The sequence below is a fragment of the Quercus suber genome, unplaced genomic scaffold, assembly GCF_002906115.3.
Source record: "Quercus suber isolate HL8 unplaced genomic scaffold, Cork oak 2.0 scaffold_593, whole genome shotgun sequence".
Taxonomy (NCBI): domain Eukaryota; kingdom Viridiplantae; phylum Streptophyta; class Magnoliopsida; order Fagales; family Fagaceae; genus Quercus; species Quercus suber.
Genome location: NW_027070038.1, coordinates 77,628 through 93,767, shown reverse-complemented (window position 1 = coordinate 93,767; position 16,140 = coordinate 77,628). Strand labels below are relative to the sequence as shown.

At 35.7% G+C, this 16,140-nt stretch overlaps 2 protein-coding genes across 3 annotated transcripts; both read left to right on the top strand.

The window, feature by feature from the left end:
- The first annotated feature begins 1,108 nt into the window (after positions 1 to 1,108).
- Positions 1,109 to 6,627, top strand: LOC112008692 (serine/arginine-rich splicing factor RS40). 2 transcript variants are annotated; one of them, XM_024041025.2, is made up of 7 exons: positions 1,109 to 1,241; positions 2,927 to 3,037; positions 4,613 to 4,725; positions 4,832 to 5,067; positions 5,341 to 6,030; positions 6,143 to 6,200; positions 6,313 to 6,627. In XM_024041025.2, the coding sequence occupies exons 2-6, from the start codon at positions 2,932 to 2,934 to the stop codon at positions 6,165 to 6,167; spliced, it is 1,170 nt and encodes a 389-aa protein (XP_023896793.2). In that variant the 5' UTR covers positions 1,109 to 1,241; positions 2,927 to 2,931; the 3' UTR covers positions 6,168 to 6,200; positions 6,313 to 6,627. The 2 variants fall into 2 exon arrangements, with proteins under 2 accessions (XP_023896793.2, XP_065621000.1); XM_065764928.1 differs by lacking the exon at positions 1,109 to 1,241 and adding an exon at positions 4,055 to 4,390 and having other exon boundaries at positions 2,925 to 3,037.
- A 1,207-nt stretch (positions 6,628 to 7,834) lies between these two features.
- LOC136063908 (serine/arginine-rich splicing factor RS40-like) lies at positions 7,835 to 9,168 on the top strand. Its single transcript, XM_065764930.1, has 3 exons — positions 7,835 to 8,571; positions 8,684 to 8,741; positions 8,854 to 9,168. The coding sequence occupies exons 1-2, from the start codon at positions 7,838 to 7,840 to the stop codon at positions 8,706 to 8,708; spliced, it is 759 nt and encodes a 252-aa protein (XP_065621002.1). The 5' UTR covers positions 7,835 to 7,837; the 3' UTR covers positions 8,709 to 8,741; positions 8,854 to 9,168.
- Positions 9,169 to 16,140: the final 6,972 nt, after the last annotated feature.

The window sequence follows — 16,140 nt, the reverse complement described above, 5'->3', positions numbered from 1 at the left end:
CTTGCTCTTTCCTCTTTGGATATTCAGGAAGACCCCCCTTGATGGTGTGTTGCCTGTTCACTTTTATGGTCTCGGATGTCCGAGGACAGAGTCGTCCTTGAACCAGTTTCTTGGACACTGGGCTTCTTACTTTCATCCTCGGACCCTACATACATCCTCGGCGTGGACTTTTGGGCCCGGTTCGAAGTGGGCCGAGGCCATCTGACTTTCTGGCCCCACATTGAGTTTTTGTAGCTTCTGAATAATAATTTGTCAAATATATATATATATATATATTTAATAAAATAAAATGAATAAGCGAAGGTGACCTTCCCTACTTAAGCTTAATCATGGTAGCCCCTGATCGCTTCCTTGCTAACACCTCATAATTTGTCTAGTTGTTATTAGTTGTAGTGGTTTTTTTGTTTGTTTGTCTGTCTAAATATCAAACTTTTACTTATAATTTTTTTTAAAAAAAATATTAAATTGTAAATTACACTCCTAAAATTTGGGATATTTGAATTTTATACTTTGAAATTTAAAATTTTGAATTTTACCTCCTAAAGTTCTATTCTATTTGCATCAATAGCCCTTCCATTCATATTTTCGATTGATCACGTAAGTTTGTCACGTGTGTTTAGTTTATTCTATCATTTTTAATTTTTTAATTTTTTGAGACTATAAAAATGATATGATGTCATTTTATTGGATAAACTAAACATGTGTGACAAGTTTGTGGCACTTAACGGAAAATATAGATAGAGAGAATGCTAATACAAATAGCATAGAACTCCATAAAGTGAAATTCAAAATTTGAAATTTCATAATATAAAACTCTTAAATGGATAATTTGCAATATAGCCAAAAAGAAAAAGAAAAAGAAAAGTTTGTAACAGTTAACAGAAAATATGGATAGAGGGAATACTAATACAAATAACATAGAACTCCATAAGGTGGAATTCAAATTTTGAAATTTCATGATATAAAACTCTTAAATGGATAATTTGCAATATAGCCAAAAAGAAAAAATAATAATAATAATAATTCCCCCGATGGGTCTCTTTTAGAAATAAGAGAAAAGCTAGGCTCCTTTAGACAAACCTCATAACATTATTACTATTTAATAAAAACTCAGGAGCCTTGTGTTTCCAGTCAATTCCAAACCAAAAAAAAGAAACAAAATATCTAAAAACTCTGTCCTTAGGGTTTCGAAGAACAAATCTCGAATTTCACTCTCTTTGTCAATCGCTGCCTTCCGAAAGGTAAAACAACGAATATCAAACCCTCACTTCTCTATCAGATCTTCAAGATTCTTCTTCTTATATATATTTTCTCTCTCTTTCCTTTCTTTTTTCCCCTCGTTGTTCTGTTTGGTTCCTGAGAAAATAGAGGAAAAATTTGTGATCTGGGTAATTTTGTTCCTGGGTTGGAGTTTCTTTTGTAAAAAATTTACCTTTTCTTCTCTTCTGATAACAGTTTTCTTGGAAACCAAACGGAGAGTTTAGGCTCTGATTAGGGTATTGTGGTTTTATCTTATGGGTAGATCTGATTGTTCTTTTTAGGAATTTGCTTATTTTAGCTCTAATTTCAATTTTTTTTGGGTGTTATCTTGTGCTATATAATTTTTCCTGTTTAAATTTTTGATGGGTTTAGTGTGAATATGGCTTTTGATTATATTTATTTTGTAGATTATGTAGCTAAAAGGTACTAGGAGATAGTTGTGTTGCGCTGTTTTTTTTTTTTGGTTTAATAAGTTGATATTGTTGGTGCTATTGGTGTATTGGATTTGGGTGGTTTTCTGTATCTGTTTGGAATTGGAATAACATTATAAGCTTCTTTCTTTTTCTTGGGTTGTTTCCCTCCAATGTTTAGCCAAATGTGAGACATGTGGCATATATTTGATCTTGTATGGTTTACATTGTTTTTTTTTTAAGACCATTAATTGGATTAAATGGGGGGAAACTTTCCCAAGCAAGTTGGAGGGTGAGGTTACAGGTTCACGACCCACTGGTGCGTGTGTTACTTGTGAGGAAAGGTTCATAATGCCACTCTGCTAATGAGCTCTAGCTCAACTGCCACCTCCTCCCCTTGTAAGTGCTTGGTGGAGGGTGAGGTCGTGGGTTAATAACCCATTGTGTGTGTTTGTGACTTACCAACATATATATATATATATATATAAAAGGGAGCATGATGCCACTTTGGTCTAGAAAAGGTTTGGTTTCCTTGCCTTTGAAGTTAGTTTTATTTGAAAATGATCCCCAGAAAGATGTACTGTTCACACCCCAGTAACCCATTCATTCAATGCGAATGTGATTAGTGACTACTTGAATGTGTTTGCTGATGCTCAATTTAGTTAAATATCTTGGTTTCATTTGGGAGGGTGGAAGGGAGAAACTGTGTGCATGCATGCATGTGTGCGTACAAATTTGAGATTGTTGCATTCAATTTTGCTTTTATTGGGGGTATTGTGAGGTTGGGCTTAGGTGCAATGCAAGTGCCTTCCCTATTGGCGTATTATGATTTGTGGGTTTTTTGGGTTTTCTCTGTTGCATTATGGTTCTTTAGAAGCTTTACTTGTAATTTTTGGTAACATTTACGGGAAATAGTTCATTAACATGATCTTATTTTCATGGGAAAATTTTCACGGAAAAGAGCCATATTAATGTCCACTGTGAAGTCTCTATCTGATGTGGTTATAGACTTCATCCAGTTACAATCCATATATTTTTTATAATACATAATCCACTTACAACTTACGAACAATATAACTTTGATTTGTTTTTAATAATTATGTTGTTTGTGTGGCCAATATTCCATGTGTTTTATACTGTGGTTGCGCTTACAACAGTAGGCTGGACTAATTGCAGTTGCTTTGAGTAAGTTTACTTATTTCTTTGTCCTAGATATATTACATAAACATGAAACTTCTGTCTCATAATGTGGCCAGGAAAAATGAGGCCCATCTTCTGTGGGAATTTTGAGTATGATGCACGGCAGTCTGATCTGGAACGGCTTTTTGGTAGATATGGGAAGGTTGAGAGGGTGGATATGAAGTCTGGTGAGATCTCTTGTCTGCCTTGTGTTTGTTTGGTTCTTTGTTTTTTTGTTTGTTTGTTTTTTATTTTATTTTTTGAAGTTATCCTTAATATTCAATTAACTTCTTTAAAAAAAAAAAAAAAAAAAATCTACCTTGATTCTCTTTTCTTGTTTGCTTTATCTGCTAATTGTTATAATTTTGGTATTGAGACCTGGATGCCGAGCTCTTAAACGTTCATTTAGCTCTTAAAATAATCTATTAGTAAATGTTTAATATTTCCGGGGTCAAACTTCAAGAGTGAACTCTCTCGGAAAACGTTTGAGCGATTGAAAGTTTTGTGAGTTAGCAAGTCACGCAAGAGTGATAAATGATCACGTAATTAAAAAAAATGGTGAACACAATTGCGTATTTGATCCGATTTTACTTGGTTCCACTGCGGAAGAGAACTGAAATGTGGTGCAAATTGGGAAAGCGTGAAGGATGATTTGGTGCTGATGAAAATAAATTTAGGAGAGTTAAAGGAGTGGGTAATTGCTATAATTCAATGTCCTGTGGTAGCACACTAGCTGACTCATAACAAGGTAATTGCTTGAACTTCCTGCAATTGCAGGCTTTCACTTGTTTGAAAAATAAATTGCTTGATAAATATTTTGGGGTTCTATTAATGAACACAAAGCAGAGTGGTTTATATATTTTTTTGGGACAAAAGAAAGAAATTACTTTATGTATTTATAATGTGCACTGGTATGTGATGTATATCGCGTAAACTAGACAATCATATAAAAATTGCCTATACTCTTCTCAATAAGGCATGGGGTCCTCCACCGGCAAGTCAACTCAGCAGGAGCAAACCTATCCTCGAAGGTGGCTGGTTCCCAAAATTCTTGTGGCTCGGCAGTATGATATAACATCAAGCAGAGTACATGATTCAGCGACTGCTTTCTTTGTTGAGTTATAGTGGGGGTTCAGGATATGTTTAAGAAAAACATGTTTTTTATGAGGCATCAACCCCCATACTCAACATTTTCTTTGGCGCAGGATTATCTTGGCATGTCCTAATTCTTCCTGGCTAATGGATGGGCTCTTCAGAATTCTATTTTCTGCCTGTGACGAGCTTCCTCTTCTTTATTTTTAAGAAGAGTCATTCTGATCCTCAATGGACTACCATCCCACGTTTCCCTCAGTCACCATTGCCTTTCATCCCTCATGACTTTTGCCCAGCCTTCAATTTCAGACATGTTTCAGGTTGAAACATTGCCGACCTCACAGCAGAGGCAGCAGAATAGATGGAGAAGGCACTCTATTCATTGACCTACCATGAGACATCCACTTTTGGAATGTTGTTCCTTCACACCACTTAGTTCATCACACAAGGTCTGTTACTGATTTTGCTGGTCACTTAGTTTATAGAATTCACGGAAGTTACCAACAACTTTATTTTAGGTTAGATTTTCAGGGGCTTTATTTTTTCTTAAGGGAGAAATGTCGTCGTGTTGAAGAATCCTTTAAAGGGAGGATTCTTGCCTTAGATATCTTTTTCTGACTTACATAAGCTTATTAATTTTGATTCTTTTGTTCTACTTTACTGGTTTTTAGGATTCGCTTTTATCTATATGGAAAACGAGAGAGATGCTGAGGATGCTATTCGGAGACTTGATCGAACAGAATTTGGTCGTAAGGGACGTAGGCTTCGTGTTGAATGGACAAAAGTAATGTATCTTATTGTTGTTGGGATTGTTAATTTTTTCTACCACTCTGTTCTTTTGTTGGTTTTAATTAGCATTGTGCTTAAGCTATTTTATATTTGTATGGCAGCATGAGCGTGGCATTAGAAGGCCTGGAGGTTCCAGAAAATCTTCAGCTAATACGAGGCCTTCAAAGACCTTGTTTGTTATTAATTTCGACACACATCATACTAGGACTAGGGACTTGGAGAGGCACTTTGAACCATATGGGAAGATAGTGAGTGTAAGGATTAGAAGGAACTTTGCATTTGTTCAGTATGAATCACAGGAGGATGCTTGTAGAGCATTGGATGGAACAAACATGAGGTATGTCTTTGTCATCAGTTTTAAAACATACTAGCTTTCAAAGGAGCTTTCTCAACATCCATTCCCCCCCCCCCCCCCCCCTCTCTCCTTTTTTTCTTATAAAGTAATCATTAGTGAAAATACCCTTGGGCATCTTTTGAGTTGATGAATTGGTTCGCTCTGTTGACATGTGGCAGGATAGTTCTAAGGCTTGAATATTCATATTGTTAGATTTATTGAGATATCTTTAATGCTTCTAATGATGATAATTTGTATTTTAATTCTTTTATGCAGCAAGTTGTTGGATCGAGTTATTTCAGTGGAGTACGCAGTTCGGGATGACGATGATGAAAGAAGAAACGGATATAGTCCTGATAGAAGAAGTCGAGATAGGTCATTGGAGAGAGGCCGTGATAGAAGGCGATCCCCAAGCCCCTATCGAAGAGAGAGGGGCAGCCCTGATTATGGCCGTGGTGCTAGTCCATATAGGAAAGAGAGAGGAAGCCCTGATTATGGCCGTGGGGGCAGCCCAAGTCCCTATAGGAGAGAGAGGGCTAGCCCTGATTATGGTCGGACACGCAGTCGTAGTCCTTATCAAAGAGATAGGGTTGGGTCTGATCGTCGCCGTGGTCCTAGCCGTAGTCCTTACCAACCAGAAAGGGTGAGTGCTGATGTTGCTCGTGGCCCCAGCCGTAGTCCTTATGGAAGAGAGAAGGCAAGCCCTGACAATGGTCGTGGCCCCAGTCATAGTCCTTATGAACGGGAGAGGGAAAGCCCTAACAATGGTCGTGACCTTAGCCGCAGTCCTTATGGTAGAGAGAGGGCTAGTCCTGAGGATGGTCATGTCCCCAGCCAAAGCCCTTATGATGGGAGAGAGAGAACTAGCCCTGACAATGGTCATGAAGTCAGCCCCATACCTGAACCCAGGGACAGTCCTAATTTTGGTGGTGGTCCAGAAAGCCCTATGCATGAGAGATATCGCAGGTTTGCATGATTGTGATTTATTTGTCTTATCCTGTTGTCTTTACCTTAATATCAACATTTGGGCATGTAGATTGTTCTACTTACGTATTCCTTGTGTAATCTGGTAATGCAGTCGATCACCCCCTGGAGAGGAATGATCTTGATCTCAATGATCAGAAAGAGCATCGCAGGTTTGCATGATCGTGACTTATTTGTGTTATCCTGTTGTCTTTAGCGTAATGACAACATTTTGGCTTGTAGATTGTTCTACTTATGTATTCCTTGTGCTATCTGATAATGCAGTTGATCACCACCAGGAGAGGAATGATCTTTGATCTCAACATTCAGAAAAGAACTGCATTTGGTTGTACTGATTTGTGTTGGGTGGCAAAACTCATGTAAAATTTGTACCAATTCGCCTTTTTCAGTAACAACTATTGGGGAGTCTGGTAAAAATTTATGCTCCCAAACCTTTGTAGGACCTAGTTGACGTTAGTCTAGTTTTTAGACATTTGTATGCTTTGATTTCTGCTCAGACTTTGATGGATGTTATTGTTGGTTTAAACAAAAATTCTGTATACAAGACCTCTAATCTATGTTGGCCTTGATTCTACTCTATTCTCATATTGTACCTTAAATCAGAATAACAGTTGGCTCTCTAAAACAGGTAGTGGTGGTTGCCGATCCTTATTTTGTGGGTCTCTTAAAAAGATTGCACCGCCTTATAAGACTTTTGATCTTATCTCTTGTGGAAGTTGTATGGGTTAATGAATAAGATGTTCATGGATGGATCTGAAATTTTTAGCATGTACAAAATTGGATGTCATGTCAAAATTCTAGGGGTGGGGTTTTCCATTGGTTTCTCTGCTTGTAAACCATCGTCAAAGGTTTTATGTTGAGTACACATTATTTGACAAATCATGCGATGATGACCCTTGGTTTCTCAGCTTGTAACCATTGTCAAATCATCTCTTACCAAGAAGAAGACATAATTTTCATTGTCCTGAGTCAAATTGGTTGATTTGGTGTACCTCTTGTCTTGTGGATTCACAGAATATAGCAGCTTCTCTATTTGTAATTCATCAACTGGGAACAAGAAAATCTGCGCTCACATATTAATCTTCACTTAAATACCATTTGTGCTTGGGTTAGTGGAATTCGGCCTACTTACACAATTCACCTTAAAGGGGAAGCGAGCAAAATCCAACTCAACACGGCCAGCATTGTTTGATTGATTTGGTGTTTTTTTTTTAGGTTGTGAACCTACTGATGGTTATGCAGAGATGGATATATATTTTACTAGAATGGAGAGAGGCATCAGTTCCTTTTAACATTGGACTTCTAACAAAGCAAAAATTATCTTATGTATTGGATATATGTATTCTCTTCACCCGAACATATGAGATTTACACGGAAAAGAAAAGATTCGTGTGTTTGATATATGGGATACCTGCTTCCATTTCTAATGACTATTGTAAAATATTTTCCTTTTCCCATTCTATTGACCATTGTAAAGTATTTTCCTTTTCCCTTGTAGTCGCTCACTGGATTAAGCTCTCTCCCCGAACCAAGTGAGTGGGCTGGATTCGACAAATTCAAACATTGATAATTGATTATTACTATTATATTGCGTAAGATAAAGGTAGAAGAGGTTTGATGACTAAAGCAGAGGTCCCCCCCTCTCTCCTTTTTTTCTTATAAAGTAATCATTAGTGAAAATACCCTTGGGCATCTTTTGAGTTGATGAATTGGTTCGCTCTGTTGACATGTGGCAGGATAGTTCTAAGGCTTGAATATTCATATTGTTAGATTTATTGAGATATCTTTAATGCTTCTAATGATGATAATTTGTATTTTAATTCTTTTATGCAGCAAGTTGTTGGATCGAGTTATTTCAGTGGAGTACGCAGTTCGGGATGACGATGATGAAAGAAGAAACGGATATAGTCCTGATAGAAGAAGTCGAGATAGGTCATTGGAGAGAGGCCGTGATAGAAGGCGATCCCCAAGCCCCTATCGAAGAGAGAGGGGCAGCCCTGATTATGGCCGTGGTGCTAGTCCATATAGGAAAGAGAGAGGAAGCCCTGATTATGGCCGTGGGGGCAGCCCAAGTCCCTATAGGAGAGAGAGGGCTAGCCCTGATTATGGTCGGACACGCAGTCGTAGTCCTTATCAAAGAGATAGGGTTGGGTCTGATCGTCGCCGTGGTCCTAGCCGTAGTCCTTACCAACCAGAAAGGGTGAGTGCTGATGTTGCTCGTGGCCCCAGCCGTAGTCCTTATGGAAGAGAGAAGGCAAGCCCTGACAATGGTCGTGGCCCCAGTCATAGTCCTTATGAACGGGAGAGGGAAAGCCCTAACAATGGTCGTGACCTTAGCCGCAGTCCTTATGGTAGAGAGAGGGCTAGTCCTGAGGATGGTCATGTCCCCAGCCAAAGCCCTTATGATGGGAGAGAGAGAACTAGCCCTGACAATGGTCATGAAGTCAGCCCCATACCTGAACCCAGGGACAGTCCTAATTTTGGTGGTGGTCCAGAAAGCCCTATGCATGAGAGATATCGCAGGTTTGCATGATTGTGATTTATTTGTCTTATCCTGTTGTCTTTACCTTAATATCAACATTTGGGCATGTAGATTGTTCTACTTACGTATTCCTTGTGTAATCTGGTAATGCAGTCGATCACCCCCTGGAGAGGAATGATCTTGATCTCAATGATCAGAAAGAGCATCGCAGGTTTGCATGATCGTGACTTATTTGTGTTATCCTGTTGTCTTTAGCGTAATGACAACATTTTGGCTTGTAGATTGTTCTACTTATGTATTCCTTGTGCTATCTGATAATGCAGTTGATCACCACCAGGAGAGGAATGATCTTTGATCTCAACATTCAGAAAAGAACTGCATTTGGTTGTACTGATTTGTGTTGGGTGGCAAAACTCATGTAAAATTTGTACCAATTCGCCTTTTTCAGTAACAACTATTGGGGAGTCTGGTAAAAATTTATGCTCCCAAACCTTTGTAGGACCTAGTTGACGTTAGTCTAGTTTTTAGACATTTGTATGCTTTGATTTCTGCTCAGACTTTGATGGATGTTATTGTTGGTTTAAACAAAAATTCTGTATACAAGACCTCTAATCTATGTTGGCCTTGATTCTACTCTATTCTCATATTGTACCTTAAATCAGAATAACAGTTGGCTCTCTAAAACAGGTAGTGGTGGTTGCCGATCCTTATTTTGTGGGTCTCTTAAAAAGATTGCACCGCCTTATAAGACTTTTGATCTTATCTCTTGTGGAAGTTGTATGGGTTAATGAATAAGATGTTCATGGATGGATCTGAAATTTTTAGCATGTACAAAATTGGATGTCATGTCAAAATTCTAGGGGTGGGGTTTTCCATTGGTTTCTCTGCTTGTAAACCATCGTCAAAGGTTTTATGTTGAGTACACATTATTTGACAAATCATGCGATGATGACCCTTGGTTTCTCAGCTTGTAACCATTGTCAAATCATCTCTTACCAAGAAGAAGACATAATTTTCATTGTCCTGAGTCAAATTGGTTGATTTGGTGTACCTCTTGTCTTGTGGATTCACAGAATATAGCAGCTTCTCTATTTGTAATTCATCAACTGGGAACAAGAAAATCTGCGCTCACATATTAATCTTCACTTAAATACCATTTGTGCTTGGGTTAGTGGAATTCGGCCTACTTACACAATTCACCTTAAAGGGGAAGCGAGCAAAATCCAACTCAACACGGCCAGCATTGTTTGATTGATTTGGTGTTTTTTTTTTAGGTTGTGAACCTACTGATGGTTATGCAGAGATGGATATATATTTTACTAGAATGGAGAGAGGCATCAGTTCCTTTTAACATTGGACTTCTAACAAAGCAAAAATTATCTTATGTATTGGATATATGTATTCTCTTCACCCGAACATATGAGATTTACACGGAAAAGAAAAGATTCGTGTGTTTGATATATGGGATACCTGCTTCCATTTCTAATGACTATTGTAAAATATTTTCCTTTTCCCATTCTATTGACCATTGTAAAGTATTTTCCTTTTCCCTTGTAGTCGCTCACTGGATTAAGCTCTCTCCCCGAACCAAGTGAGTGGGCTGGATTCGACAAATTCAAACATTGATAATTGATTATTACTATTATATTGCGTAAGATAAAGGTAGAAGAGGTTTGATGACTAAAGCAGAGGCATTAGTCATCGTTTTCACACTTAAACTTAAGGACATTGGGCAAAATTTCGGCATTGGCAGTAATTTACCACCATGTTGAATGTGTATAATAGAGGTTAGGATAAAGTGAAAGAAAGAGGCCGGCTTTGAATTAATCACCCTCAAAATTATTAAAATCTAGAAGCCCCAGTCAAATTTTGCTAGCTAAATTAAATGTTCCATTGACTTGAACTAACAAAGGAGATCGGGTTTTACTAGGAACAATCAATGTTTTCAGCCATCTTTTCAATTCCGTTGATTAAAATTTTAAGCACACTTTATCTTTATTGACCGACCAGTAATCATCAAATTATGAACAAGATTTTCAAAATAAGCTAAAAGCATGTCCAAATGTTGGCTAAAAGAACGAGATCAGGATTTGGCCCTTTGATGCTTTCGGCCCAGTTACACCCATTCCAGTCACAACTCACACCTATTCTACATTCTTTCGAGTTTCGACGACATTGACACTTCTTTGACTTGGCCATAACTTCTAAAGAATTTTAACTTCGTTTGGTTTCAAGTCTAAACTAACGAGTTAGGCATTACTCAATGCAATTTACTACATCTCCACATATCATTTGGGCAATACAACATCACAAATGTTGTGGATAAATTTCCATTGGATCTAAGTTTTACTCCAAAATTCTCACCCAACCCATTATTGTGATTAATAAAGCCAATCATGTGCATTAAACAACATGACTTATTAAAAAACTAATGCGACTAAATTAACACATGGATAGTAATTTGAATTGCCACGTAATGAGTTGAAATGATTTTTCTCCAAACTATTTTGAAGAAAACCATTTATATTGGTCCAATAAAATGGCTTTCTTTTAAAAGGGAGAGATGGATGGGGTTAGCTCTCTATTAAATTTATTTGAATGAAAGAACTATAGATAAAGGTACTTTTTAATTTTTTAATTTTTTTTTTACTTCTTGCCCATACAATCGAACAAAGTAGGGATTTGAAGTCTTGGACCAAGTCTTTGTGATAACATCAAGATAGTAAGTTGTTTATGGTAATTAACACTTTTTAGAGATCTAATTCTTGGCCAATTTTATTTAAAAAACTTTGTTATCTTCCCGACGTGATTAAATATATATATATATATATATACACTAGTCATGATTATAAAAGGAAGGCATCTATTATCCTTTTGATTATTTATTTATTTATCTTGTTTTAGTTTATCCTCTTCCATACAAGTACGCAACTTTTACTATTGTCCTTTTTATTTTATTTTATTTTATTTTTTTATTATCTTGTTTTAGTTTATCCTCTCCATACAAATATACAACTTTTGCTATAGGTAACTCAATCAAAGAAAGTGAAAAGAACATGTTCGTATCTTTTTTTTGTGGTGCACCTTTTAATATAGGTCCAATTCCAGTATCACAATAACATAGTCATTTACCAATATGACATTTAAGAAAAAAAAAATCCAAAAGAAAATAATAAGTTGCTCTTGCCCCCACTATTTGCTCACGGCCGAAAATTTTCCGACCGTCCCTTAAAAAGCAACCCACAAGTGCTAAGGTGGGGTCCCCTTTATATTGCATTTGCTTTTTCGGACAACTTTTTTTTCAAAGTTAAATCCAAAATCCACCTTTCTGGAGCGTGAAATCCAAACTTTACAAATTCACCGCCCAATGAAAGAGTACAAACTACAAAGACATTTTATGGAGAGCGTGGCGCGTACAACATTTATATAGCGAATGGGATAAAATAATTACCGTAGAGATTATTATACCCTCTTTTTGGTGTAGATCACGATATGGATAATATGCTTTTCCTTTTTTCTCACCCCACTGTTACCTGAAAAAGAGACATTTACAATTTGGCCCCACTTCACTCAATATGTGAGCACCGTACAATATACAGAATACGGCGAAGTAGTTCTAAGTACTCTCGTTTCAAAGTACCAAAAATAAATTAACTATTTCACATTTATGATAGATTTTATTCATTAAATTTATAGTAAAATTCACTATAAATATCACTATTTGCTTATACTATATTTGAATTGTGTTTATTAAAAACATGCAATTTTTTGAAAATTTTTAACGTTAAATGTGTGAAGTGGAATTTGTAGTTCTGTCTTTATTTTAGTATGTCATTCTTTTTCCATTTTGCATTTGTTTTTGTTTGTTTATTTAAAAAATTGGTAATTGTATCATATTGATTAAATTAGTGTGTTGTATAACTTATTTCATTTTTCCTTAAAAATTAACATAGCTTTTGAGTAGAGTTCTATTATGACTGTGTTATAATCTCATTCTATTTTTATTGTGTGTATGTGTGTTTATTTCTTTAAAAAAAATGTTACATGTGTGTGACAAAAATCTAAGAGATAGTTTATTTTCTTTATTTAAAAAAAAAAAAATAGAAAATGGTTAAAGGGGATTGTAACTTTCCTACTTAAATGTAACTATAATAGACTCTAATCATTCTTAGAGCAACCGCATCAGTATGTCTAAAAGATTCCGTCTATTTTACACAAAAAACTTACTTTTTCTATTTACACTATCACTTTTACAAAACACCCACATCAGTTTATTTATTATACACATTTTTTTATTAAAATAATATTTTTCCTCACTTTTTCTATTATTTCCCACCTAACCCCACCTAACCCACAAAATCTCTGCCTCTCACTTTTCCCTAACCCTCAAACTCTCCGCCTCTCACTTTCCCCTAACCCACAAAGCCTCTGCTCTCTCTCATTCCTCAAAGTCTTTGCATCTTTTTTTTTTTTTGATAGTTCGCAAGCTACAAGGAAGAGAGAAGATGATGATGATGGAGATGAAGATGAAGATGAAGAGGAAGATGAAGATGATTGAAACATAAGGAAATCATCAGCTCCACATGCATTCAAAGAGAAAAGAGGGGTTACGGATTTCAGAGAGATCTCCACCCCTCTTTTCTTCCTCTGAGAGCAGAACCTCATTAAAGTCTCTGCATCTCAAATTCCTCATCTCTCTCCTTAATTCTCAGATCCCTTAAGTCTTTGCCACCATTGGGTTTGTATTTGATTTTGATTTTGGGTTTGGGTTTGGGTTATAAGTTTTTAGTTAATGGTTTAATTTTGAGTTAATTTTATATGGATTTTGGGTTTCCGTTGTTTTAACAGATGGTGGTGGTGGTGGTTGTTTTAACGGGTGGTAATGGTTGGACGGTGTGGGGTGGATGGTGGGATTTGTGTTTTGGTGGTGGTGCTTTTGCAGGTTCTGTGAGATAGTGAGAGATGGTGGTATCAGAATGGAAGAAACAGATCTAAGCAAGATCAGGTAAGCTTGATAGAAGAGGGTCAAAGCTACAAAAGTATCTGCAAAACAGGTGTGAAGCTAAACGACACAAATGAAGACATAAAACAAGTAAAACAACATGTAGCTTGAATTAATATGTAAAGGACTTGTTAGTTCACATGTGTAAAGGTTAGTTGTAGGATATGTAACACGTGACAGAGTTGATTAGTTAGTTTTTGTTTCTTCTTCGTGTATATATATACCTCTTTTTGTATTTTGTTTTACAAATTAATGAGAATATACAGTTTTCTTCATTTCTTTGATCTATGATAGGTGGGTTCTGGGTTTTGTGCGTCTTTGTGTTGGTTTGTCTGTGTGAGTGTGTTTGTGTGTATCAGAGAAAGAAGAAGATGATGAGGAAGAGAAGAAGCATGATTTGGTTTTGCAAATGGAAAAGAGGGAAAAAAGAGAGCGAAATGAAAAATTAATAAAATAATATGATACACAGCTACAGTAACCTGATATATATGCTAGCAAATGTGTAAATATGCACAGTTTTTAAAAAACCGATGTGAAATATTTTTGAGATAAAATGTTTAAAATTAGTTGTTTTTTGTATTTTGTAAATGTTTACCTCCACTAATGTTGATATTTTTAGGCTAAAACCTAATTTTGAAGAAATATAAAAAGTACCAACATACCGTCAGTAAAAAAAGAGTAACTTGGAACTCAAGACGCGTTGTGCAATGGAGTCGTTGGTCCAAAGGCCTTGTTGGTAAAGTCAGTTTATTTTCAAAACCTTAGATTATTTGCATAAAAAAATTAAAACAAAAGCCAAACACACTCTGTTATCGTTGAGGCCCACATTTACAGGTTTCACAATCATAGTAATCAGATGGTGTCTCCCGCCAGGATTTCATTCTGCGTCATGTTCAGAGACACGAGTGGGTTTTAGCAGTTAGCATCAGGCCAGTCTGTAAATAATGGTACTGTTGCCTCAGCTTTTTGCCATAAAACAAGAGCTTCTGAAATGAAAATAAACATTTTCTTTACTCCATGCAATAATATTTCTGGCACTAAAGCAATTCTCTTTTGCCTTATTTTCGTTTTTATTTTTATTTTTTTTAAATACATGCTAACTTGAATTTTGAAACCCAATTTTGGTTCATCCTTTAATTGATATCTAGAATCTAGATAGATTAAAGATGTTCATTTATTTTTCAATCTACCCTACATTGGCCTCGTAGTTGAACTTAGAGCATCTTCAGCAAATTTATTAATTTTTTATACTATTTGGAGAATGAACAGTGATTTTTACTTTTATCTACCAACTTTTTCAAATACACATTCCAACAAATTCTCTATCATATTTAAATATTATTTTTTTCATTCATTATTTATTCTTTTTTTAACAACTACACATCTTCTAACATTTTTTTATTCAACACCTAATTATTATAATGAAAAATAAGAATTTGAAGAATGAACAGTAGCCCATCAGACTTGATGGGCTACTGTTCATGAGCCAAAAAAAAAAAAAAAACTGACTTTACTGAAGCTGCTGGAGCACTAACACAGCACATATTCTCCAAATTTTAGCTAATATATGTGGATATCGATGCTCTTAGAGATGCTCTTAATAGTTGTAACTTGATGTTTATTGGGAAAATTATTATGACTTCTCAGATGAGTTTGTTTCTGTCTCAAATTGGGGGATAAAAATATGTGTAGTATATATAATTATTAAACATTTAAAAGGTTTGGTTGACAAAAATAAGATCCAAAAAAAGTCCAATGATCCTCCTATTTATTTTTTTGAGCAATTGAATCCATGATTATAGAGACAATTACTTTTTTTTTTTTTTTTTTTTTCATTTTTTACGGTAATATTTGCCCTTATTGGTGCGGTGCAGTTATAATTTTAGCTAAACCGCACCACGAAGTGTGGTGCTAAAAATGGTCTAAAATCGTACCGCACCGCACCACGAACACCCCTGGTCACACCCTTCAATAGTGGCGGAGCCAAGCAACAGAAGCATGCGCACAATCAAAATACTAACTATTTTTATTCTCAAAAAAAAAAAAAATATATATATATATATATATACACACACACATACTAACTACTATCATAATTTTTGGTTTATTCACTTTATTGTCATAATTTTTTACCTATTTCAAGTTGATGTTTACACATTTTTCCACCAAAATTGCACATTTAAAACTATTAATACGACCAAAAGTGTCATAAGGCTAGCTACAAAAAATGTAAACTAAAATAGCATTGAAATCATATGTTCTTGTGTACTTGTTCATTTTTTGTAGTTAGCTTTGTGACACTTTTGATCGTATTAATAGTTCTATGAGCACTAGCATTTGGGGGTGTAAACCCCACACCCCCCAGTTGCTATTTTACATCCAAAACTTCAAAAATGTTGCTCTATCTGGGTATGGGTTCTTAAAAAATTTTAGAACTTGTGAATAGTTGGTTCTTATATATAGAACTAACTGTTCACTTGGATGTAAAAAAAAAAAAAAAAAAAATTACTATTATTTTAATTGAGAAAGGTGAAGAGAGGAAAAGAAAATGAAAGAAAAGAGAGAGAAACATGATTTTTTATATTATTTGATGTTGTAGTTTATATTA

Excerpts from the sequence above, each read along its gene's own strand:
- LOC112008692 (XM_024041025.2), top strand. The coding sequence starts at position 2,932 with ATGAGGCCCATCTTCTGTGGGAATTTTGAGTATGATGCACGGCAGTCT. Across the intron at positions 3,038-4,612 it reads GAGGGTGGATATGAAGTCTG|GATTCGCTTTTATCTATATG; the intron begins GTGAGATCTCTT and ends ACTGGTTTTTAG. Across the intron at positions 4,726-4,831 it reads TTCGTGTTGAATGGACAAAA|CATGAGCGTGGCATTAGAAG; the intron begins GTAATGTATCTT and ends TTTGTATGGCAG.
- LOC136063908 (XM_065764930.1), top strand. The coding sequence starts at position 7,838 with ATGCTTCTAATGATGATAATTTGTATTTTAATTCTTTTATGCAGCAAG. Across the intron at positions 8,572-8,683 it reads ATGCATGAGAGATATCGCAG|TCGATCACCCCCTGGAGAGG; the intron begins GTTTGCATGATT and ends CTGGTAATGCAG.